The sequence below is a fragment of the Salmo salar genome, chromosome ssa28 (assembly GCF_905237065.1).
Source record: "Salmo salar chromosome ssa28, Ssal_v3.1, whole genome shotgun sequence".
NCBI classification, from domain to species: Eukaryota; Metazoa; Chordata; class Actinopteri; order Salmoniformes; family Salmonidae; genus Salmo; species Salmo salar.
In genome coordinates this window covers 29,403,529-29,428,105 of record NC_059469.1, presented here as the reverse complement: position 1 = coordinate 29,428,105, position 24,577 = coordinate 29,403,529, and the positions used below count along the sequence as shown (strand labels likewise).

At 48.1% G+C, this 24,577-nt stretch overlaps 1 protein-coding gene across 2 annotated transcripts in view; it reads left to right on the top strand.

Moving 5' to 3' along the window:
* Positions 1 to 24,577, top strand: part of LOC106589834 (dynein axonemal heavy chain 17) — a 111,978-nt gene that overhangs the window by 7,539 nt on the left and 79,862 nt on the right. For both annotated transcript variants that reach the window (XM_014180222.2, XM_014180221.2), the window contains exons 4-37: positions 949 to 1,048; positions 1,144 to 1,229; positions 1,320 to 1,445; positions 1,645 to 1,797; positions 1,920 to 2,006; positions 2,067 to 2,234; positions 2,592 to 2,708; positions 2,802 to 3,070; positions 3,281 to 3,476; positions 3,743 to 3,889; positions 4,047 to 4,155; positions 4,240 to 4,343; positions 4,438 to 4,575; positions 5,212 to 5,355; positions 5,448 to 5,633; positions 5,761 to 6,015; positions 6,402 to 6,571; positions 6,814 to 7,036; positions 7,218 to 7,334; positions 7,454 to 7,540; positions 7,629 to 7,781; positions 8,024 to 8,272; positions 8,520 to 8,642; positions 8,770 to 8,892; positions 9,118 to 9,434; positions 9,549 to 9,675; positions 9,774 to 9,926; positions 10,046 to 10,171; positions 11,137 to 11,376; positions 23,165 to 23,325; positions 23,529 to 23,685; positions 23,798 to 23,902; positions 24,029 to 24,186; positions 24,370 to 24,508. In XM_014180222.2, coding sequence (XP_014035697.2) covers positions 949 to 1,048; positions 1,144 to 1,229; positions 1,320 to 1,445; positions 1,645 to 1,797; positions 1,920 to 2,006; positions 2,067 to 2,234; positions 2,592 to 2,708; positions 2,802 to 3,070; positions 3,281 to 3,476; positions 3,743 to 3,889; positions 4,047 to 4,155; positions 4,240 to 4,343; positions 4,438 to 4,575; positions 5,212 to 5,355; positions 5,448 to 5,633; positions 5,761 to 6,015; positions 6,402 to 6,571; positions 6,814 to 7,036; positions 7,218 to 7,334; positions 7,454 to 7,540; positions 7,629 to 7,781; positions 8,024 to 8,272; positions 8,520 to 8,642; positions 8,770 to 8,892; positions 9,118 to 9,434; positions 9,549 to 9,675; positions 9,774 to 9,926; positions 10,046 to 10,171; positions 11,137 to 11,376; positions 23,165 to 23,325; positions 23,529 to 23,685; positions 23,798 to 23,902; positions 24,029 to 24,186; positions 24,370 to 24,508 — 5,313 coding nt within the window. The remainder of the gene's footprint in view (positions 1 to 948; positions 1,049 to 1,143; positions 1,230 to 1,319; positions 1,446 to 1,644; positions 1,798 to 1,919; positions 2,007 to 2,066; positions 2,235 to 2,591; positions 2,709 to 2,801; positions 3,071 to 3,280; positions 3,477 to 3,742; positions 3,890 to 4,046; positions 4,156 to 4,239; positions 4,344 to 4,437; positions 4,576 to 5,211; positions 5,356 to 5,447; positions 5,634 to 5,760; positions 6,016 to 6,401; positions 6,572 to 6,813; positions 7,037 to 7,217; positions 7,335 to 7,453; positions 7,541 to 7,628; positions 7,782 to 8,023; positions 8,273 to 8,519; positions 8,643 to 8,769; positions 8,893 to 9,117; positions 9,435 to 9,548; positions 9,676 to 9,773; positions 9,927 to 10,045; positions 10,172 to 11,136; positions 11,377 to 23,164; positions 23,326 to 23,528; positions 23,686 to 23,797; positions 23,903 to 24,028; positions 24,187 to 24,369; positions 24,509 to 24,577) is intronic.

Genomic DNA, 24,577 nt, shown 5'->3' with positions numbered 1-24,577 from the left:
TTAAATACACAACATGTAATTGATGGAGTTGGAACCAGGTGTGATGATAGACAAGACAAAACCAATGGAAAATGAAAAGTGGATCGGCGATGGCTAGAAGGTTGGTGACGTCGAACGCCGCCCGAACAAGGAGAGGGACCAAGTTGTGCGGAAGTCGTGACATCCTGACTGTCTGTGGTTATTAAAGATCCCATGGCACTTATTGTAAGAGTAGGGGTGTTAAACCTGGTGTCCTGGCTAAATTCACAATCTGGCTGTCATACCATCAGCGTCATCTAACCATCCCAAGCTTACAATTGGCTCATTCATCTCCCCCGTAACTATTCCCCAGGTTGTTGCTGTAAATGAGAATGTATTCTCAGTCAATTTACCTGGTAAAATAAGGGTAAAAGAAAAAAAAATACATTAGGTTTCTTAAGAGTACATTCTGGGCTAAGTATGAGCTGACATATTGATGAGTTGCTGCTCCTGTGTGTCACAAATGACTCCCTTCCTTATTATACCTACTGCGTTACAACTTCTAAACGGTGCTAGTAGAAATCACAGGCTCTATCAATGTTAGCTATAATGACTCTCGAATGTCAAACCATTGATGTTAGGCTAATGCATGTTTCCATGTTAATTTGGATGGAGGATTTATGGCAATCAGTCTAATTTGAGTGTTTGAATTCGTAACGCAGCTGCATGAACTTCTAACGCGGCTGCGTGGGGTTTATCGGATTATAGTCTGTGTGGTTTAGTTGCATCCAATGGCAGTGTCCATGGTAAGGTAACGCAACAGGCCGCTTGTGGATTTGACAGCTCTAATGCACTTCCGACACGGCCAAAACAACGCTATGTGGATGTCAATCTGATTGAATCTAGCCCAAACTCGAGCTGCGCTGCAGGTATCAGGAGTGTGAATACCGATAGGTCAATTGGTCGTGGTCCTTTCTTTTTTTTCTGAAGTTGATGGATCCAAAAGTGTGCAAGATGGCAGAAATTGTTGAAAAAGCATCAAGTACCTACTGGCCAGCACTGAAGAGTATCTACAGGGATGTCAATGAAGGTTAAACAACGTTTTCACTAACTCAGATTTCTCTCTTTGAACACAAATGGTCGTGGACCTGCATGCATTTCATGTTATGCCACCCTCCTCTGTAGGTCGGACAGAAGCACGGGATATTGTGCTTTATCTGAAGCCACTGCAGAAGATACTTGATGAGATTGAACAGTTGGAGTACTCACAGGTGAAAACAGCTTCATGTGTCCATCCTTTTAATTCCGATAATTATCTTTCAACCTTCACTTTACATCTTTTCCCTCTGTCCTATTTGCAGCTGCGAACCTACGTGGGAGCTGTGATGCACACAGTGTGTCTAACCTGGGCTAACTCTGAGCACTACAGCCACCCTGCCAGGATCATTGTCATCCTCCAAGAAATCTGCAACCTCTTCATTGATATGGTAATTGTCAGTGATGTTTTTTCAAAGTGCATGTCTTTTCAATGTCTTTTTAATAACTCTAATCAGAATATACTTACCCCCTAGCCCCCTCCCCTAGACACTTCTCAGACCTAGCCACTACTACAAAAACACATTTCACCTAGTAAAGAAACGGCTACATACGTTCATATTTTGGAGACTGTCCTCCTGTGTGCTGCAGACAAGGAACTTCCTGGGTCCAGAGGAGGTGATGAAGGGCCTTATGGGGGAGATCGACGAGATTCTGGGAAACATCAGGATGAGCATTGTCACCTTGGTGACCCTCAGAGAGACTTACAACCAGTGCAAAGTCGACATTGACAAATACTTCAAAGTAAGTATACATTCTTAAACTCTCACCTATTTTACAACACTCAAGGCAACATTTCATCAAACCTTCAAGTGTTACAACTCTATGACTAAAGTCAACTATCTCGGTACATTTGTGTCTTCTAGAATGGAAACTCAAAGAACTGGGATTTCCCTTCACACCTGGTGTTTACCAGGCTGGATGCCTTCCTGCAGCGTCTACAGACCATAGAGGTACACACACACACACACACACACACACACACACACACTGGGCTAACCTGCGTCTGGTAGGAGGTGTATGCGGTGTCAGTGGAGCTGCTAAAGCTGGAGAAGGTGGACGTCCAGGGGGTCCGAGGCAGCGCCCTGGGAAACATGGTCTTCAGCATCTACGAGGAGTTCCTTGAACTCATCAAAATATTTGCAGAGTGCAAATACGACGCCATCGACACAGGCAACAAGGTAACCAACCTTGGCTCTGGACAAAAGTAGTGCACTACTAGGGAATAAGGTGTAATGTCAGATGCAGAGCCAGCTGTGTTGTTCAGAGTAGTGCACTACTAGGGAATAAGGTGTAATGTCAGATGCAGAGCCAGCTGTGTTGTTCAGAGTAGTGCACTACTAGGGAATAAGGTGTCATGTCAGATGCAGAGCCAGCTGTGTTGTTCAGAGTAGTGCACTACTAGGGAATAAGGTGTAATGTCAGATGCAGAGCCAGCTGTGTTGTTCAGAGTAGTGCACTACTAGGGAATAAGGTGTCATGTCAGATGCAGAGCCAGCTGTGTTGTTCAGAGTTGCTCCTCTTTCCCTCTCCCTCAGAGCTTTGATGAGAACTTCAGGAAGTTCCAGGACAAGATCTTGGACTTTGAGAGACGGTTAGGCACCATCCTGTGCCAGGCTTTTGATGACTGTGCCTCCACAGAGTCTGCTGTCAAGGTCAGTCTTAATGTAAGGTCTTCTGAAACCTAAAGTATGTACAGTAGTGAAAGTCACTCTTCAAAACCCCCTTCCATTTCCTCCTGCATGTAGATGTTGGACATGTTTGGCTTCATCCTTGAGCGCCCTCACATCCAGAACCAGATCTGGTCTAAGTACAAGGAGCTGGTGGAAATGTTCAGCTCAGAGCTGGACCACACCAAGCTGGTGTACGACGCCCAGATGGCAGCCGTGGAGACATGTAAAGGCTTCCCGCCCATTGCCAAAAACATGCCCCACGTTGCCGGGCAACTCAATTGGGCCCGGGAGGTACAAGACCGCATCCAGATCCCCATGAATAACTTCAAGGCTATCCACCACCCGTACGTGCTATAGTCCACCACTCATACTCTAGTATACACTACTGTCAGTGTCCTGGTTAACCATGCACAAAGCATCTGAGACTCCTCACCTATTCACCTTTTTTTCTATGACTACGCATGTTGAAATGAAATGCATTAAAATGTCCTTGCAGACAGTTGCTGTCAGTGTGTATTGGAGGCTAACAGTCCTGTGTGTTGTGTTGTATCCAGGTGTATGGACACGGATGAGGCCAGGCTGGTGTTCCAGAAGTATGAAGAGATGATGGGGCTGCTGCACCAGTACTGTGTGAGCGTGTACACAGAGTGGACATCCCGGGTCGGCACTGACTGCCAGTTCAACCTGGAGCAGCCTCTGCTTCTACGCAACACCAAGAACAACGTCCTCAGTGTCAACTTCAACAAGCAGGTCTGGCTGGGAAACACCCTCTAATCACACACACACACACACACACACACACACACACACACACACACACACACACACACACACACACACACACACACACACACACACACACACACACACACACACACTCTCTCTCTCTCTTCCTCCAAACACACACTCTGTCTTGACACTTTCTATAGATTGAACAGACTATGCTAGAGTTAGCCATATCTCTGTGTGTCTGGTCTGTGAGGTGTGAAAGGAGTAACATGTTTATCTCGCTGCAGCTGGTGGCCGTTCTGAGGGAGGTGAAGTATCTGACCATCCAGGGCCAGCAGGACGTGCCTCCCAGCGCTGCTGAAGTCTTTTCCCAGAGTGAGACCTTCAGGAAATACGTGGGCAATCTGGACCTCATCGTCTCCTGGTACAACCAGGTACAGGACAGGACACTGGAAGGGAGGGCATAGACAGATGGATGAATATATGTATGTTTGGTTAACATACAAGGAGTGGAGTTGTAATTCTAAAACTGCAACTGAAAGACACAAACTCAATGTAAAAACCTTCTGAGGTGGTATCTGTCATCCACAGATCCTAGCCACAGTCCTGCCAGTGGAGTTTCCGCTGCTTGAGGAGGAGCTGAAGGGCATCGATGAGAAACTGGCCCTGGCTGAGAGCACTCTGAGCTGGCACGGGGAAGGTACTGGACTGAAGGCTGATGATCACAACATTACTAGTCATATTCATAACAGATGGCCATGATGGTCACTTATGTGTGTGCCAGGTGTGTGGGAGTACATCCAGCAGATGAGAGACAACTTGCATGACTTTGAGAGCAGAATCAACCAGGCTAAGACCAACGTGGAGGCCATGCACCTAATCATGGAGGTTAGGACTGTCTATCTGATACACCCCTGCTTTCCTCTCTGTACTGTTCAACTGGAGGGGAGATGTGATGCTTGTATTGTGATGTGACTGACAGGAGTGGTCTGTGAGCCCCATGTTTGAGAGGAAGGACAATAAGGACTCTCTGCTGGACCTGGATGGAAGACAAGCAGCCCTTAACAAGAAGTACGCTGCCATCAAAGAGTCTGGCGAGAAACTCCACCAACTGACACAGGTAAAGAAACAACTACTACATACAGTATGTAACAAACAGTGAATAAGTACACTATGGGAGAGTGTTCAGTACACTGAGTGTACAAAACACTAACAACACATTCTATTGAGTTACACCCCCACCTTTTGCCCTCAGAACAGCCTCAGTTTGTCAGGGCATGGACGCTACAAGGTGTCGAAAGCGTTCCACAGGGATGCTGGCCCATGTTGACTCCAATGCTTCCCACAGTTGTGTCAAGTTGGCTGGATGTCCTTTGGGTGGTGGACCATTCTTGATACACACAGGAGAGTGTATCAGCAGAGTTGCAGTTCTTGACACAAACCGGTGCGCCTGGCACCTACTACCACATCCCGTTCAAAGGCACTTAAATATTTTGTCTTGCACATTCACCCTCTGAATGGCACATATGCACAATCCATGTCTCAAGTTTCTCAAGGCTTAAAAATTGTTATTTAAATTGTTTCCTTCCCTTCATCTACACTGATTGAAGTGGATTTAACAGATGACATCAATAAGGAATCATAGTTTTCACCTGTCAGTCTATGTCATGGAAAGAGCAGGTGTTCTTAATGTTTTGTAAAGTCAATGTTTGATAAGTGTGCCATGCTGTAGAGTCTGTGTATCTGGTGTCTGTAGGAGAATAAGAAGCTGTTTGGAGCAGATGAGAACACTGACTCGTGGATGGCTTACGTCGACTACATTGATGACAAAGTCCTGGACGGGTTCTACAAAGTCGTCAATGTGTCTCTCAAGTTCCTTGCTAGTAACATGCTCACCAAGGTATAATTAATCCCGGAGAGAAACACTCACAGATATCAGTCGTGTTAATTCCCTTTATGTGCTACTAACTGGTGTGTTGTGTTGACTTGCAGTCGAGTATAAACCCACTGTTTGAGGTGCGTTTTGAATTGGAGGATGGAGACACATCGTTCTACCCGTCTTTGGTCTATGGCATAGCTGATGGCTTTTACGACCTGGTTGAGAGTCTCATCCAGGATGTGTATAAAGTTTCTGAACTAGTTCCTCGGATATCAATGACCAACAGAACATGCTACGATGTGAGTACAACCCTGTGTGTGTGTGTGAGATTGAATGTTACCTATGTGTGTATCCCATTTTGAACCATCATACCCTGTGTAAACTATGGTGTGTGTCTTTGTATGTTTCCCCCATGTGTCCCTCAAGGTGGAGTTGGATGAGATGTCAGAGCTGTCAGACATGCGTGAGAATGTATTGAACCAGGTGGTTGGGGCCATGAAAGAGGCCCAGGAGTATCGGGACGTGCTCTATAAATACGCCTACCTGTGGCAGGATGACAGGGACGACTTCATGGAGCAGTTCCTCCTCTACAGCAAAGTTCTTACCCCAGAGGAGATTGAGGCGCACGGAGAGGACAGCGTGCCCAAAAACCCCCCCACACTGAAAGATTTCAAGGAAGAGGTACAGAAAGAAGTCCCTGGCTGCATCCCAAATGACACCCTATTCCCGTAGGACTTCTGTCAAAAGTAATGCACACTTTAGGGAATAGTGTGCCATTTAGGATGCACCCCCTAAAACACAGTAGGGACTCTTAGCAACTTATGTAGGACATAGGAGGTTGGTGGTCCCTTTATTGCGGAGAACGGGCTCGTAGTAATGGCTGGAGTGGAATGACTGGAATGATATCAAAATATCAAACACATGGTTCCCATGTGTATGATGCCATTCTATTTACTCTGTTCTGGACATTATTATGAGACGTCCTCCCCTCAGCAGCCTCCACTGATGTAGGAGTGTTAGGTTCTCCAGGGTTGGTCCCAATGAGTGCTGTGTGTGTTCCCCTACAGATCGATACGTATGAGAAACTGTACAAGGAGGTGAGCAACTTGGAGAACTCCCAGGTGCTGCAGCACTGGCTCCAGATTGACATCCGTCCCTTCAAACATTCCCTGCTCAACACTATCAAACGTTGGAGCCTCATGTTCAAACAGTTCCTCATAGACCGAGTCACCAACAGGTACAGACCAACAGTGACAGGACAATAGTACTGCTGGGTGTTGCGTTAAAGTCCTTCAGAATGGGACTCATTGGTAGGATGAGGACTTTCTTCAACTGTTAATTGTCTGCTGCTGCGTGGGTGTGTGTGAGCGCGTCTGTGTGTGTGTGTGTGTGTGTGTGTGTGTGTGTGTGTGTGTGTGTGTGTGTGTGTGTGTGTGTGTGTGTGTGAGCGCGTCTGTGTGTGTGTGTGTGTTCTCCTAGCCTGAGGGACCTGGACGGCTTCATCAAGGAGGTGAAGGATGGGCTGACCAAGACAGTGGAGGAAGGGGATTACCAGGGCCTGGTGGGGGTCATGGGTCACCTGATGAGGATGAAAGACAGACAGGCAGCCACAGACACCATGTTCTCCCCTCTCAAGGAAACCATCCAGTTCCTCAAAGACTTTGGAGAGGAGCTGCCTGACGAGGTCCATGCTCAGCTACAGGTAGGCGACACACAGATCTGACTCTTACTACAGATCTAGGATCACTAGAGATATTGTTTTATAGCAGCTCTCTAAGCAAGGGCAGAACCTCTTTACTGCATGGGTTTCCCTTGATCAATAACAAAATAAGAAGCTGAGCTTTATTTAGCCTTTAAACATGAAATGATGTGTCTTGGTTTAGGATCTTCCAGAGCACTGGAATAACGTGAAAAAGACATCCCTCCAAGTCAAACAGAACTTGGCTCCATTGCAAGCACATGAAGTCAACATCGTCCGAAGGAAATGCCAGCAATTTGAGGTAATTTTTAACACATCGGTATATGTAGCTACATCTATGTAAATCACATAGAGACGACGGACGAAGAGAGAGATACTGTATGGGCATGGTGTGAAGCTGTGTGTCCTGTGTGTCCACAGATCAAACAGTATGAGTTTAGAGAGAAGTTCAGACAGCAGCCCTTCTTCCAATTCTCTTTTGAAAACCCACACGGGGCTCTCGATGATGTGAGTAGTTCAAAATCTTTTGTGGATCTAATTTAAGCTCTGTGTTGAGTATAAACCCTAAACCTTCCAATCCGGTGGGTAACCACAGATTCAGATGAATATTATGGGCTTGGAGGAAGAGATGACAGGCCTGTCAGATTCGGCTGGTCTGTTTGAGGTGAATGTTCCCGACTACAAACAGCTCAAAACCTGCCGCAAGGAGATCGTCCTGCTCAAAGAACTCTGGGACATGATCCTGCTGGTAAGACTCCACAGCTCACAGGCATACTGGTGTTTTGAAAAAAAGCATAAACATAATGGGGAGAAAAATCTGGATGCATGCAATAGTGTCACTCTGGTTAATCGATTTTTATTTTATTCATCTTGTTTGGAGCATTCTCTACTCTGATCTTATGCTGATCTGTGTCAATGGTTAGATAATCAATGAGACTTATTCAATAGATTGATGGACAGTGAGTGACTGTGTGCTGGTTGTGGCTGCAGGTGAGTGGCAACATGGATGACTGGAAGACCACCCTGTGGAAGGACATCAACGTGGAGGAGATGGATATGGACACCAAGAAGTACGCCAAGGACATCAAGGGGCTGGACAAGGAGATGAGAGCCTGGGACGCCTTTACCGGATTGGACAGCATGGTGAAGAACATGATGACGTCACTGCGCGCCGTGGGAGAACTGCAGAACCCGGCCATCAGGGACCGCCACTGGCTGCAGCTCATGATGGCCACCAAGGTACAAGTCAGCTTCAGTCAAAGGCACCAATGCTCGTGTCCCAAATGGCACCCTATTCCCTTTATAGGACTATATAGGAAGTAGGATGCCATTAGGGATGCATCCAATGACATTGGAAAATGCTTCTCTCCATTTCCTTATTACATTCAGGACTGACGATGTGTCATAAAGAGCTGATACGTTATCATATAGCTAAGAGCTAGGTTATAAAGCTTTTACTGAACCTGTAATCCATGTCCACCCCCAGGTGAAGTTTGATATGTCTGAGAAGACCACCTTTGAGGACCTGCTGAAGCTCAACCTGCACCAGTTTGAGGACGAGGTGCGCAGCATCGTGGACAAGGCCGTCAAGGAGTCTGGCATGGAGAAGGTGAGGACACGTATAGAAACTATAGTGGTTAGGCTAGTGATTATAGGTTAGTGATTATAGTGAACAGGCCTTTTAGTCTCTCTCCCCCTACTAACCCCTGCCCTGTGGTCTCCTTCCTTCCCCTCAGACTCTGGCCGAGCTGGACAGCACGTGGAGCTCCATGGTGTTTGAACACGAGCCTCATGGCCGGACAGGCACCATGCTGCTCAAACCCAACGAGGAGCTGGTGGAGACTCTGGAGGACAACCAGGTACACAACACACAACCACATCAAACAGGATTAGATAGGCAGTCACCACACTCATTTCATGCAGTGCCAGTAGTGCACTGTAGAGTGTCATTTGAGATCTGTCCATTGAGTTCCATTCACTGGGAGCTCCATCATTTGGCTCCCTGTGCAGATGTACTTCCTGATGACTATGGAGATGTATGACATCAGTGACTAACCCCTGTTCTTCTTCTTTGGTGACCTTAGGTACAGCTGCAGACTCTGATGACCTCCAAGTACATCGCTCACTTCCTGGAGGAGGTGTCTGGCTGGCAGCATAGGCTGTCCACTGCAGACTCAGTCATCTCCATCTGGTTCACTGTGCAGCGCACCTGGACCCATCTGGAAAGCATCTTCATTGGCTCTGAGGACATCCGCTGCCAACTGCCCGAAGACTCCAAACGATTTGATGGCATCGACATGGACTTCAAGGAAATCATGGCTGAGGCAATGAAGGTTACCAACGTGGTGGAGTCCACCAATAAGAAAGGGCTTCTGGAGAAACTGGAGGGTTTGGAGACAGGGTAAAACAATGGCTTAGAACAGATATAGCTACATTATATAAGATTTCAATGTTGCCCTGGTTTGACCATGCCAATCAATGACTATAATGGTTATCTCCGTGTGTTGCCCCTCAGACTTGCTATGTGTGAGAAGGCTCTGGCTGAGTACCTGGAGACCAAGCGTCTGGCCTTCCCCAGGTTCTACTTCGTCTCCTCTGCTGACCTGCTGGACATCCTGTCCAATGGAAACGACCCTGTGGAGGTACGCTTCTAGGCAGCCAGTACATCTACAGAACACAGCAACATACCACATATTATCCCATATTTCCAGTGTGTGACTGCCTGTATTCCCATCTGCAGGTCAGCAAGCATCTGTCCAAGCTGTTCGACAGCCTGTCCAACCTCAAGTTCCAGCTGGACGAGAGTGGCAAGCCCATCAAGGTGGCCCTGGGAATGTGGAGTGAAGAGATTGAGTATGTCACCTTTGACAAGGACTGTGACTGCTCAGGACAGGTATGGAAACAGTCATATACTACTGTATAACTAAGTGTCTAACTCTTACATTATGTCTCTGTATACTACAGTCAATGCTATGCAATATTTTTAGATGTTCCTTCTGTGTTTGTGTGCAGGTGGAGATGTGGCTGAACCGTGTGCTGGAGAGGATGTGTGCCACTCTGAGAGTGGAGTTTGGAGAGGCTGTCCAGGCCTACGAGGAGAAACCCAGAGAACAGTGGCTGTTTGACTACCCAGCCCAGGTCTGTACTCTCACCTATCTCTTGGTTAAACATGATTTTAGAAATGTTATCAAATTTATTGAAAATAAGATACAGAAATATCTCATTTACATAAGTATTCATGCCCCTGAGTCAGTACTTTGTAGAAATACCTTTGGCAGTGATTACAGCTGGGAGTTTTTCTGGGTAAGTCTCTAAGAGCTTTCCACACCTAGATTGTGCAACATTTGCCCATTATTCTTTTCTAAATTCTTCAAGCTCTGTCAAATTGGTTGTTGATCATTGCTAGACAACCATTTTCAGGTCTTGCCATAGATTTTCAAGTAGATTTAAGTCAAAACTGTAACTCCGCCACTCAGGAACATTCAATGTGTTCTTGGTAAGCAATTCCAGTATAGATTTGCCCTTGTGATTTATGTTATTGTCCCGCTGAAAGGTGAATTCATCTCCCAGTGTCCAGTTGAAAGCAGACTGAACCAGGTTTTCCTCTAGGATTTTGCCTGTGCTTACCTCCTTTACATGTATTTTTTATCCTGAAAAATGACCCAGTCCTTAATGAGTAGAAGCATACCCATAACACGATGACGCCACCACTATACTTGAAAATATGGAGAGTGGCCTCTCTTAAATATGGCGTTTGCCTCTCTTGCGGCGTTTCTTCCTGTTTCGAGTCCCGGGGATTAGGGCCTGGTCCGGAGTAAGCAGAACGTCCAGAGCTGCCAACACATTGAAGTAGAAATTGTCATCCAAATCAAGTTTTCTGATCGCTGTTCTGATGTCCAGAAGCTGTTTTCGGTCATAGGAAATGATGGAGAGGACATGTATAACAAAAGTTAAGATCAGTGTAAAAAAAACACAAATTAGGAGCCCGTGAAATGGCTGCTATCCACTGCAGCGCCATCTTGATTTGTGTGCAGATAACTCAAATCATCACAAAAAATGTTGTTGCGTGTACATATCTCAACCTGTGTTGTGTTGTGTTCCAGATTGCCCTGGCCACCACTCAAATCTGGTGGACCACAGAGGTGGGCATAGCATTCGCCAGGCTGGAGGAGGGCTATGAGAACGCCCTCAAGGACTACTTCAAGAAACAGGTGACCCAGCTGAACACTCTGATCACGCTGCTAATTGGAAAGCTGTCCAGAGGAGACCGTCAGAAGATCATGACCATCTGTACCATCGACGTCCACGCTCGAGACGTAGTCTCCAAACTCATCAGCACCAAGGTAAGCCTAACCCTCTCTCTGTCGGGAACCACTGAACTAACAAGCAAAACAAAACTGGTCTAGGATTAGAGTTATTTTTTAAATTATTCATTTCGATATCTCAAATGTGGGATTCTCCAGAATCTCAGAAGCTCGAAGAACCAATCACACACGTATGTCAGAGACAGACAGGTCAAGTAGCGAACAAGGTGAGCCTCTCCCCTCATCGTAAGGAGCCACTCGCCCACCCTCTGGTCTTCTCACCTCTCTTCCTCATGAAGAGTACTACTCTAAGTGCTCCTTAGCACGACTTGATCTGTTTGCATGTTAAACTGTTCACAGGTGTGACATGAGGTTACAACGCCGAGCACATGTTTTCGGCTTTCGTCTTCTGTGTTGGCTGACTTTGCCGAAAGGAAAGTTTTCACTTCAGGCAAGAATTTGCTTTTATGCTTTTTCTTACCATTGTCTCCTTTGGTAGCTAGCGTCACATGGCTTGGCTCGCTTAGCTGCAAGGCTTAGCTAACCTGGCTAGCTCGCCACAAGGCTTGCTATGTTACCGACTAGTTTTCTACCTGGAAGGGTAAAATTAATAGCTTTCTCTCTCATTAAGCTCAACCCACTACCATGCCGCAGTGACTAGATCGACGTCCTAGCTTCACTGCTTATTGGTAGAGAGCCATGCTTTTGTTCGTCGCAAGACCAACAAAGCGTTAGCTTCCTTTGGCTAACATTGTGCTAACTAGCTAGGCTACTTACCCACGAGGTGAACGCTAGCTATGTTTCACTTTGTTCTCAGATTAGGTGTTTTCTGGAGCCATGGAGCCTGCTAACTCGGCCCAAGGAGTACCGAGCAAGGCCCCTGCCCGAACACCGGCACATCCGTGCCCATGTGGGTCAACCATATCAGGCAAAGACACGCACACATTGGATGTTGTCTGCCTGGGTCTCGAACACTCGCAAGCAATGTTCGATGACCCCCAGTCATGCGTCCACTCCCCTCTCGCACCGTCCCAGGCAAGCAACTCCTTCCAGCTATCCCAGCTTACGTGGCGGAAGCCAAATGTAATTGGGATAAACCCCAAACTAGATGAACTTCACAGGGTGGTGAAAGTGCATGATTATCGATGCTTGGCTGCCGTTTGACAAATACAAATAATCTCTCTCTTTTGTCCATAATAATCTCATCATGTAGGCTATACGTGCGCTCTAGCCAACAGCGAGCAGACTGTATCTGCACGTGCCAATACCAGAGTGGGCACACTCACTATGTAACATTTATTGTGAGAAAACCATCAGTAGAGTTGTAAATTTGATGGAAACCCATTTAACTTGTATTTTTTATTCGGTTCAAGAAAATGTAAAGGTATTTTTATGTGCACTACGTCATCACGCATAGCCTTTTATCTGCAACAATTCAATTTGATGGAAACACATCTCTGGTGGGAAAATATGCGTATTGTTTTTATGTGGATTTTAGAATATTCTCATTAAAATCTGTCGCAAATTGGATGGAAACCTAGCTATAGACTGACCAGATGAATCCAGGTGAAAGCTATGATCCCTTATTGATGTAACTTGTTAAATTCACTTCAATCAATGTATATGAGGAGACAGGTTAAAGAATGATTTTTAAGCCTTGAGACATGGATTGTGTATGTGTGCCATTCAGAGGGTGAATGTACTAGACTAAACTGTACTGTATGGTACGGTACTGTATGGTACTGTATGGTACAGTACTGCACTCTACTCAGGGCTTGACATTAACTTTTTTAGCCACTTGTCATTTGGACAAGTATGACAGATTTTTTACTGAAGTCACTTGCCCCCCCCCACCCTAAAAAAAGTCTAACACCATCATCCAAAAGCGCGACTGAAAATGAATGAAGTACACAGGAGGAAACTGAAATAATTTAGCCTAGGCGCAGATGGAAAAAGTGACACTGTCATACCATGATCTGTTTCACCTGTCCTTGTGATTGTCTCCACACCCTCCAGGTGTTGCTGATTTTCCCCAGTGTATTTATCCCTGTGTTTCCTGTTTCTCTGTGCCAGTTCGTCTTGTATGTTTTTCCAAGTCAACCAGCGGTTTTCCCGTTCTGCTTTTTGCTATTCTTTTTGCTATTTTCTAGTCCTCCCGGTTTTGACACTTGTCTGTTTCTGGACTCTGTACCCGCCTGCCTGACCATTCTGCCTGCCTTGACCACGAGCCTGTCTGCCACTCTGTACCTCCTGGACTCTGATCTGGTTTTGACCTTTTGCCTGTCCACGACCATTCTCTTGCCTAGTCCTTTTGGATTAATAAACATTGTAAGACTCCAACCATCTGCATCTGGGTCTCACCTTGTGTCATGATAGACACAGTCAAAGAGCCCTTCGCTGGCTGTGTGTCTTGTGATGGGTTGTAAATCATCATGGGCTGCAGAGCAACTCTGCTGTCCTCAGAACTGGATGATTATAAATTAATTCGCATTTTTTCTTCCTCTCTTTTAATTTTTTATTTATTTCACCTTTATTTAACCAGGTAGGCCAGTTGAGAATAAGTTCTCATTTACAACTGCGACCTGGCCAAGATAAAGCAAAGCAGTGCGACAAAAACAACAACACAGAGTTACACATGGGATAAAGAAACGTACAGTCAATAACACAATAGAAAATCTGTGTACAGTGTGTGCAAATGAAGTAAGGAGGTAAGGCAATAAATAGGCCATAGTGTCGAAATAATTCCAATTTAGCAATTAACACTCTTATTAGGCCTAGGCTACTATACTTGTTGTAGGTACAGTGAGGGAAAAAAGTATTTGATCCCCTGCTGATTTTGTACGTTTGCCCACTGACAAAGAAATGATGTCTATAATTTTAATGGTAGGTTTATTTGAACAGTGAGAGACAGAATAACAACAAAATAATCCAGAAAAACGCATGTCAAAAATGTTAGAAAATTATTTGCATTGAGGGAAATAAGTATTTGACTACTCTGCAAAACCCTTGTTGGCAATCACAGAGGTCAGACGTTTCTTGTAGTTGGCCACCAGGTTTGCACACATCTCACTCAGGAGGGATTTTGTCCCACTCCTCTTTGCAGATCTTCTCCAAGTCATTAAGGTTTTGAGGCTGACGTTTGGCAACTCGAACCTTCAGCTCCCTCCACAGATTTTCTATAGGATTAAGGTCAGGAGACTGGCTAGGCCATTCCAGGACCTTAATGTGCTTCTTCTTGAGCCACTCCTTTGTTGCCTTGGCTGTGTGTTTTGGGTCATTGTCATGCTGGAATACCCATCCACGACCCATTTTCAATGCCCTGGCTGAGAGAAGAAGGTTCTTACCCAAGATTTGACGGTACATGGCCCCGTCCATCGTCCTTTTGATGTGGTGAAGTTGTCCTGTCCCCTTAGCAGAAAAACAACCCCAAAGCATAATGTTTCCACCTCCATGTTTGATGGTGGGGATGGTGTTCTTGGGGTCATAGGCAGCATTCCTCCTCCTCCAAACACGGCAAGTTGAGTTGATGCCAAAGAGCTCCATTTTGGTCATATCTGACCACAACACTTTCACCCAGTTATCCTCTGAATCATACAGATGTTCTTTGGCAAACTTCAGACGGGCATGTATATGTGCTTTCTTGAGCAGGGGGACCTAGCGGGCGCTGCAGGATTTCAGTCCTTCATGGCGTAGTGTGTTACCAATTGTTTTCTTGGTGACTATGGTCCCAGCTGCCTTGAGATCATTGACAAGATCCTCCCGTGTAGTTCTGGGCTGATTCCTCACCGTTCTCATGATCATTGCAACTCCACGAGGTGAGATCTTGCATGGAGCCCCAGGCCGAGGGAGATTGACAGTTCTTTTGTGTTTCTTCCATTTGCGAATAATCGCACCAACTGTTGTCACCTTCTCACCAAGCTGCTTGGCGATGGTCTTGTAGCCCATTCCAGCCTTGCGTAGGTCTACAATCTTGTCCTTGACATCCTCGGAGAGCTCTTTGGTCTTGGCCATGGTGGAGAGTTTGGAATCTGATTGATTGATTGATTGCTTCTGTGGACAGGTGTCTTTTATACAGGTAACAAACTGAGATTAGGAGCACTCCCTTTAAGAGTGTGCTCCTAATCTCAGCTCATTACCTGTATAAAAGACACCTGGGAGCCAGAAATCTTTCTGATTGAGAGGGGGTCAAATACTTATTTCCCTCATTAAAATGCAAATCAATTTATAACATTTTTGACATGCGTTTTTCTGGATTTTTTTGTTGTTATTCTGTCTCTCACTGTTCAAATAAACCTACCATTAAAATTATAGACTGATCATTTCTTTGTCAGTGGGCAAACGTACAAAATCAGCAGGGGATCAAATACTTTTCCCCCTCACTGTAGGTTGCACATTGCTAGAATAATATGGCAATAGGCCTTGGCCAACTACGCAGTTCTTTCATAAGCTTTCCTCAGCTGTAGCCTAAGTTTTCTTTTGACTCCTCATTAGATTTTTCCATCCATTGTTTTATCAGTATCACTATGGCCTAAAATATTTATTATTCAAAATAAATCTGTGAATGAGAATAGCATTGACACCACGGCTTTCATAATGATTCCCATTTAAAATCTGCAACTTTAGGACATTAAAGACTTTATTAGAATATTTTGGAAAATACTCTTCATAACTTTAATTTGTCTTAATGCTTTTATGCTTTTTCAAATAGTAGGATTAGGCTTTTGGTAGTTTGGTTCTCAATCGCAAGGAAGGATGCTTTGCTCAACTTTAAGGTTTGTTCAAATTCAGATATTTATATCTTGTTAATGTTTCTTCTATCTCTCATTATTACCTTAGGTCTCCCATGTTTTGGGGTTCAAAAACAACTTAAAACTTTCTGAGCTAGCCTAGAACTGTTAGTGTAATGGCTTCGGTAGTCGGGTAGGAGGAATGAGGCGCAGGAAGCAGCGAACACAGGGAGTGGTGTTTTTAATAACACTGGATAAACAAAAGTTCCCAACCATAGGGAATAAATACAAATAGACGACCAGGTAAAGCCGACGAACAACATGTCGTCAATGAACAAAATTAATCCCGCACAAACAACGGACGGGCCAGCTAAACTAAATACCCCCTCTAATAGCTACCAAAAAAAGGGAAAACCAAAAAGGGGATCGGTAGTAGCTAATAGGCCGGTGACGACGACCGCCGAGCGCCACCCGAGCAGGAGGGGGCGCCACCGTCGGTGGGAATCGTGACAGTACCCCCCTCCTGACGCGCGGCTCCCGCAGCGCGCCGACACCGGCCTCAAGGTCGACCCGGAGGGCGAGGCGCAGGGCGATCCGGACGGAGGTGGTGGAAATCCCTCAACATAGATGGGTCCAGGACGTCCTCCGCCGGCACCCAGCACCTCTCCTCCGGGCCGTACCCCTCCCAGTCCACGAGGTACTGCAGGCCCCTCGCCCGGCGTCTTGAGTCCAGAATGGCCCGAATGCTGTACGCCGGGGACCCCCCGATGTCCAGAGGGACCTCCGGCACCTCATCTTCCTGAAGGGGACCAGCTACCACCGGCCTGAGGAGAGACACATGAAACGAGGGGTTAATGCGGTAATAGGAAGAGAGTTGCAACCGATAACACACCTCGTTTATCCTCCTCAGTACTTTGAAGGGCCCCACACACTGCGGCCCCAGCTTCCGGCAGGGCATGCGGAGGGGCAGGTTCCGGGTCGAGAGCCAGACCCTGTCTCCCGGTGCGAACACGGGCGCCTCACTGCGGTGGCGGTCAGCACTCCTCTTCTGCCGCGCACTGGCCTCCTTTAGTGAGTCCTGGACGGCTCTCCAGGTCTCCTTGGAGTGCTGGACCCAGTCCTCCACCGCAGGAGCCTCGGTCTGGCTCCGGTGCCATGGTGCCAGGACCGGCTGGTAACCTAACACACACTGAAAGGAGGATATGTTAGTAGAGGAGTGGCGAAGTGAGTTCTGGGCTAATTCAGCCCAGGGAATATACCTCGCCCACTCCCCTGGCCGGTCCTGGCAATACGACCTCAGGAACCTGCCCACCTCCTGGTTCACCCTCTCCGCCTGCCCATTGCTCTCGGGGTGATAACCGGAGGTCAAACTGACCCCCAGCCGCTCCATAAATGCTCTCCAGACCCTGGATGTGAACTGGGAACCTCGATCAGAGACAACATCCTCCGGCACCCCGTAGTGCCGGAAGACGTGGGTAAATAGGGCCTCCGCAGTCTGCAGGGCCGTAGGGAGACCGGGCAACGGGAGGAGATGGCAGGACTTAGAGAACCAATCCACAACCACCAAAATCGCCGTGTTCCCCTGAGAGGGGGGAAGATCTGTCAAGAAGTCAATGGACAGGTGCGACCATGGTCGTTGTGGAACGGGGAGGGGCTGTAACTTCCCTCTCGGTAGATGCCTAGGAGCCTTACTCTGGGCACACACCGAACAGGAAGAGACATAGGACCTCACGTCCTTAGCCAAGGTGGGCCACCAGTACTTCCCCCTTAGACTCCGCACTGTCCTCGCCTCACCAGGATGACCCGCAGTAGGTAGCGTGTGCGCCCACCGAATCAAACGATCACGAACACCGAGCGGCACATACATGCGCCCCACGGGCACCTGCGCAGGCGCAGGTTCCAACACCAATGCCCGCTCGATGTCCGCGTCCACCTCCCATACCACTGGTGCCACCAGCCTAGACGCTGGAATGATGGGAGTTGGATCGATGGGCCGGTCCTCCGTGTCATAGAGACGGGACAGTGCGTCGGCTTTAGTATTCAGGGAACCCGGTCTATAGGAGATGGTAAACCTAAACCAGGCGAAGAACATGGCCCACCTCGCCTGACGTGGATTCAGTCTCCTCGCTGCCCGGATGTACTCCAGGTTTCGGTGGTCGGTCCAGATGAGAAAGGGGTGCTTAGCCCCCTCAAGCCAGTGCCGCCACACCCTCAGGGCTTTGACCACCACTAGCAACTCCCTGTCCCCCACATCGTAGTTACGCTCCGCCGCACTGAGCTTCTTCGAAAAGAAAGCGCAGGGGCGGAGTTTCGATGGCGTACCCGAGCGCTGTGATAGCACGGCACCCACCCCAGCCGCGGATGCGTCCACCTCCACTATGAACGCTAAAGACTGGTCCGGGTGCGCCAACACGGGTGCGTCGGTGAACAGCATCTTCAACTTCTTGAAGGCTCCGTCCGCCTCCGTCGACCATCGCAAATGCACCGGCCCCCCCTTCAGCAGTGAGGTAATGGGAGCCGCTACCTGGCCAAACCCCCGGATAAACCTCCGGTAGTAATTGGCAAAGCCTAAGAACCGCTGCACCTCCTTCACCGTGGTTGGAGTCGGCCAATTACGCACGGCCTTAACGCGGTCAAACTCCATCACCACCCCCGTGGTGGAAATGCGATAACCCAGAAAGGAGACGGCTCGTTTGGAAAACTCACACTTCTCAGCCTTAACGTATAGGTCATGCTCCAGCAGTTTCCCAAGCACCTTGCGCACCAGGGATACATGCGCGGAGCGGGTGGCGGAATATATCAGAATGTCATCGATATAGACTATCACGCCCTGCCCGTGCAGGTCCCTGAGAATTTCGTCAACAAAGGATTGAAAGACGGCTGGAGCATTTTTCAACCCATACGGCATTACGAGGTACTCATAATGGCCCGATGTGGTACTAAAGGCGGTTTTCCACTCATCTCCCTTCTTGATACGCACCAGGTTATACGCGCTCCTGAGATCCAGTTTTGTGAAGAACTGTGCTCCGTGAAATGATTCCACCGCCGTAGCGATGAGAGGTAGTGGGTAACTAAACCCCACCATGATAGCGTTTAGACCTCGGTAATCAATGCACGGACGCAGACCTCCCTCCTTTCTCTTCACAAAAATGAAACTCGAGGAAGCGGGTGAGATGGAGGGCCGAATGTACCCCTGTCCCAGGGATTCCGTGACATATGTCTCCATAGCCGCCATCTCCTCCTGTGACAAGGGGTACACGTGACTCCTGGGAAGCGCAGCGTTAACCTGGAGATCTATCGCACAATCCCCCTGTCGATGAGGTGGTAATTTAGTCGCCCTCTTTTTACAAAAAGCGATCGCCAAATCGGCGTATTCAGGGGGAATGCGCACGGTGGACACCTGGTCTGGACTTTCCACCGACGTGGCACCGATGGAAACTCCTAGACACCTCCCTGAACACTCCTCTGACCACCCCTGGAGAACCCCCTGTTTCCACGAAATACGGGGATTGTGACCAGCCAACAAGGGGACCCCCAGCACCACCGGAAACGCAGGCGAATCAATAAGGAAAAACTAATGCGTTCCTTATGATTCCCCTGCGTTGCCATGTCCAGTGGCACCGTAGACTCCCTGACTAGCCCTGACCCTAATGGTCGGCTATCTAGGGAGTGCACGGGGAAGGGGGAATCTAACGGCACCCGCGGAATGCCCAGCTTAATGGCAAGTCCACGATCCATAAAGTTCCCAGCTGCGCCTGAATCGACTAGCGCCCTATGCTGGGAAGAGGGAAAAAATGTGGTAAACAAAACAGGTAAAAACACGTGACCAACAGGGGGTTCTGGGTGACTCTGGTGCTGACTCACCTGAGGTGACCGAGAAGTGTTCTGTCTGCCCTCTCGACTCCCAGACTGGCTCCTCCAGCACCGGTCGGCCGTGTGTCCTCTCCGACCACAGCTGGTGCAGGAGGAGCCACCTCCTCCGGTGCCCCTTGGCACGGCCCCCCCTACCTCCATAGGGGTAGGGGCGGGGGTGCACGGGGGTGGAACGGGCAGGACCCTCTCCGAACGCCCGCGGGCAGCCAGCAAATTGTCGAGACGTATGGACATGTCTATAAGCTCGTCCAGGGACAGAGCTGTGTCCCGACAGGCCAGCTCCCTGCGGACGTCCGCCCGGAGACTGCAGCGGTAGTGGTCTATGAGGGCCCTGTCGTTCCACCCCGCCCCAGCAGCCAAGGTCCTGAACTCCAGCGCGAAGTCCTGAGCACTCCTCGTCTCCTGCCTGAGGTGGAACAGCCGTTCACCCGCCGCTCTTCCTTCTGTAGGGTGGTCGAACACGGCCCGAAAGCGGCGGGTGAACTCTGGGTAGTGGTCCCTCGCCGAGTCTGGGCTGTTCCAGACCGCATTAGCCCATTCCAAAGCCCGGCCCGTCAGGCAGGAAACGAGGGCGCTCACGCTCTCCTCTCCTGTGGGAGCAGGTCTAACGGTTGCCAGGTACAGCTCAAGCTGGAGAAAAAACCCCTGGCACCCAGCCGCCGCCCCATCGTACTCCCTTGGGAGCGCCAAACGAAGCGCGCCAGAGCCAGACGTAGTAGGAGGCGAAGGTGGCTGTATCGGTGGAGGTGGAGAGAGGATTCCACTTCTCTCCCATCGGTCCATCCTCTCCATCATCTGGTCCATCGCTGATCCGATGCGGTGTAGGACCGTAGTGTGGTGAAGCACACGTTCCTCCATCGAGGGAAGAGGAGTGCCCGCTGCTCCCGCTGATTCCATGCCTTTTTCAGTGGTGCGGGATTCTGTAATGGCTTCGGTAGTCGGGTAGGAGGAATGAGGCGCAGGAAGCAGCGAACACAGGGAGTGGTGTTTTTAATAACACTGGATAAACAAAAGTTCCCAACCATAGGGAATAAATACAAATAGACGACCAGGTAAAGCCGACGAACAACACGTCGTCAATGAACAAAATGAATCCCGCACAAACAACGGATGGGCCAGCTAAACTAAATACCCCCTCTAATAGCTAATTGGCCATAGGTGCCCAAAACCAAAAAAAGGGAAAACCAAAAAGGGGATCGGTAGTAGCTAATAGGCCGGTGACGACGACCGCCGAGCGCCACCCGAGCAGGAGGGGGCGCAACCGTCGGTGGGAATCGTGACAGTTAGATTCATTAATTGTTTGATCATGAAATAGCACGGCAGAAGAAATGTAGCATGCATTAAACTGAAACAGTGGTTTAACAGGGCAAGTCATATTCATATCAAGTGTAGAGAAATTTGAACATTTTGGGTTATGCAACAATAAGACAGCAGAGTTTCCGTGATAAAAATAGACTTTGGCTATTGGCCCAGATCATTTGGGAGAGAGAAAAAAACCGCAACGTATTTTCTGACCAGATATTTTGCGCTGCTTTGGTGAGACTCTTAGCTCTATCTACATTGTTCTCTTGCTTTGTGTAAATATAACATATTTATTGAAATAGGCTATAGCAAATAGGAATATAGGCAATTCACTCAGAATGTCAACCATGCCCTGCTATGCGCTGCAGCAGCGCCGCTGCCTGATCCTATTCTGATCCTAACTGTTTGATATTGTGATTTTTTTACTTGTTCATTCGGACAAATTAAATCTATATTCTGGTTGTCCGACAATTTTTTTTACTTGCCCTGGACAAGTGGTCAAGCCTTAATGTTGAGCCCTGCTACTGTACTGTGCTGTACTATATTGTGCTGTTCAAACTTGGGAAACATAGAGGTCTATGATTGGTTCAGATTTGGTCCAGTCCGTAGTGGCCTTAATTTGACCCCAAAAAATACATCTATGATTGGTTCAGATTTGGTCCGGTCTGGACTGGCCTTGCTCCTTGAACCCTTCCCATTCTCATGCGTTCGCTCTCAAGGAAGACGGAGAGAATCGACTCTAACCCCCGAGTGTGCCTTTTGTGCCATGGCTCTCCCCCCGGCACTAGTTCAAGCACTAGGGGAAGGCATCGGCCATCTCAGTAGTACCTCTTGGCCTACTGAGGCTGAGAACGGATGAGAAACGCTGGGTGTTTGCCCAACGTGTTTGCACAACATGTTTTCCCAACATCTGTGTACGCGGCGTAACCTCAATTGTCAGATAAAGGTGACCTCCGCATGGCTCTCAGTCACTGGAAGAGCCCCTTGATCTTCGTTTCTGGCACTCCGCTAGGGGTAGTGGTGACGACAGATGCATCATTCACGGGCTGAGGCGCAGTTCACGAGGGGAATGCAATAAACAGACTGTGGACCCCACAACTCCACATTGCTCACATAAATTACCTCGAATTGCTGACAGTGTTTCTTTCACTGAGACACTTTCTACCCTCCCTTCGGAATTGCCACGTCTTGATCAGAACGGACACTACGACTGTGGTGACTTACATCCAACTCTTTGTGTCCTGGGTGCCTCCCTGCGAGGGAAGGCCCCTCACTCGTCAACAGTTATCACATTGGATTGTGGAAGCTATTATATTGGCCTATAATAGCAAGGGGTTACAGCTTCCGAAAGGCCTGAGGGCTCACTGAACCAGAGGTATGGCTACATCTAGAGACCTGTTCAAGGGCATCTCCTTGCAGGAGATTTGCAATGCGGCTTGTTGGGCATCCCCTCATACCTTTATGAGGTTCTACTGGCTAGACGTCACTGCGCGTTCTTTGGTGCGTACTGTTCTCAGTGTCGGTGAGGGTTGATACAATGAGACTATCTGGCTTCGGAAAGAGAGCACATTTGCGATATGGGAGTTGGCCATATCCCACATGTGAGATATCGAAACGAATAATTGAAAGATAATTTCAGATTATTTGCGTAACCCTGGTTCTCTGATATTATGAGTGAGATATCTCACCGCATTCCCTTACTTGCAGAGTGTGAGGAAGTTCGGCATGCTCGAGAATTTCCAGAGGGCGGGCAAGTAGCTCCTTATGATGAGGGGAGGGGCTCAACTTGTTCGCCACTCAATGTTTTGACCAGGGTCTCTGGTGTTTTGACCAGGGTCTCTGGTGTTTTGAATAGGGTCTCTGGTGTTTTGAATAGGGTCTCTGGTGTTTTGACTATATGCTCTGTCTCTGTCTTTTTGTTCCAGATTGATAATGTCGGGGCGTTCATGTGGCAGTCTCAGCTGAGGCATCGCTGGGACGACCATAACAAGCACTGCTTCGCCAACATCTGTGATGCCCTGTTCAGATACTCCTACGAGTACCTGGGAAACACCCCACGATTGGTCATCACCCCGCTGACTGACAGGTGCACAAACCAATCACAGCTCAGCTCATATGAATTCTATCTAATCCATCAAAATATATATTTTCACATTTGATCTTGACATGATGTTACCTCTTCAATACTCATTTTGTCCCAAAAATGACAAACTGACATAATGTCTCACTCCGTTCTGTTCAGTTCTGTTGTGTGAGCGATCATGTAAAGAGTTTCTGTCTCTCCCCCAGGTGTTACATCACTCTGACCCAGTCTCTCCATCTCATCATGGGCGGGGCTCCGGCCGGTCCTGCCGGTACCGGGAAGACCGAGACCACCAAGGATTTGGGCCGAGCCCTCGGCATCATGGTCTATGTATTTAACTGCTCTGAGCAGATGGATTACAAGGTGAATCTGTTGCTCAGACTTCTTATATTGCCAAAAAATGTCATCTTATTCAAGCATACAATAGATTCTGCTGTGGTTTCTGATTGGGCCTCATGTTGTCCTGCCTTTCCAGTCTTGTGGAGACATCTATAAGGGTCTGGCTCAGACTGGGGCCTGGGGCTGCTTTGACGAGTTCAACCGAATCTCTGTGGAGGTGTTGTCTGTCATCGCTGTACAGGTAAGTTACTCCTCTATTTCTACACCACAAACCTTGATCGTGATCTCTCTCCCCCTCTTCTCTTTCTTTCCCCCATCTCTCTCTCTCTTTCTCTCTCATGGTGACACTGACCCTACTCCCCCCCAGGTGAAGTCTGTTCAGGATGCTATCAGAGATAAGAAGATCATCTTTAATTTCCTGGGTGAGACCATCAAGCTGATCCCCACTGTGGGAGCCTTCATCACCATGAACCCGGGTTACGCTGGACGTGCAGAGCTACCGGAGAACCTCAAGGCTCTGTTCAGGTACCATACACATAGTGGATCTCTCTCTCTGCCTGTCTATCTCGCAAACTCTCTCCTTCTGTCAGCCTCACCATCGCTTTATCTTCTTTCTCCCTCTTTTTCGCAGACTGTTTCTCTCTCTGTCACCATCTCTTTCTCTCTTGCCCTTACTTGTCTTCATACCTGAGTGTCTCTCTCCTGTAGGCCATGCGCCATGGTGGTGCCGGACTTTGAGTTAATCTGTGAGATCATGTTGGTGGCTGAAGGCTTCATCGACGCCAGAGTCCTGGCCAGGAAGTTCATCACCCTCTACACCCTCTGCAAAGAGCTGCTTTCCAAACAGGTACAGTAGCTACCTCACTGCTTTAATACACTGTCACTCTCACCCTATTCACCCAGACTTGCTGTCTGC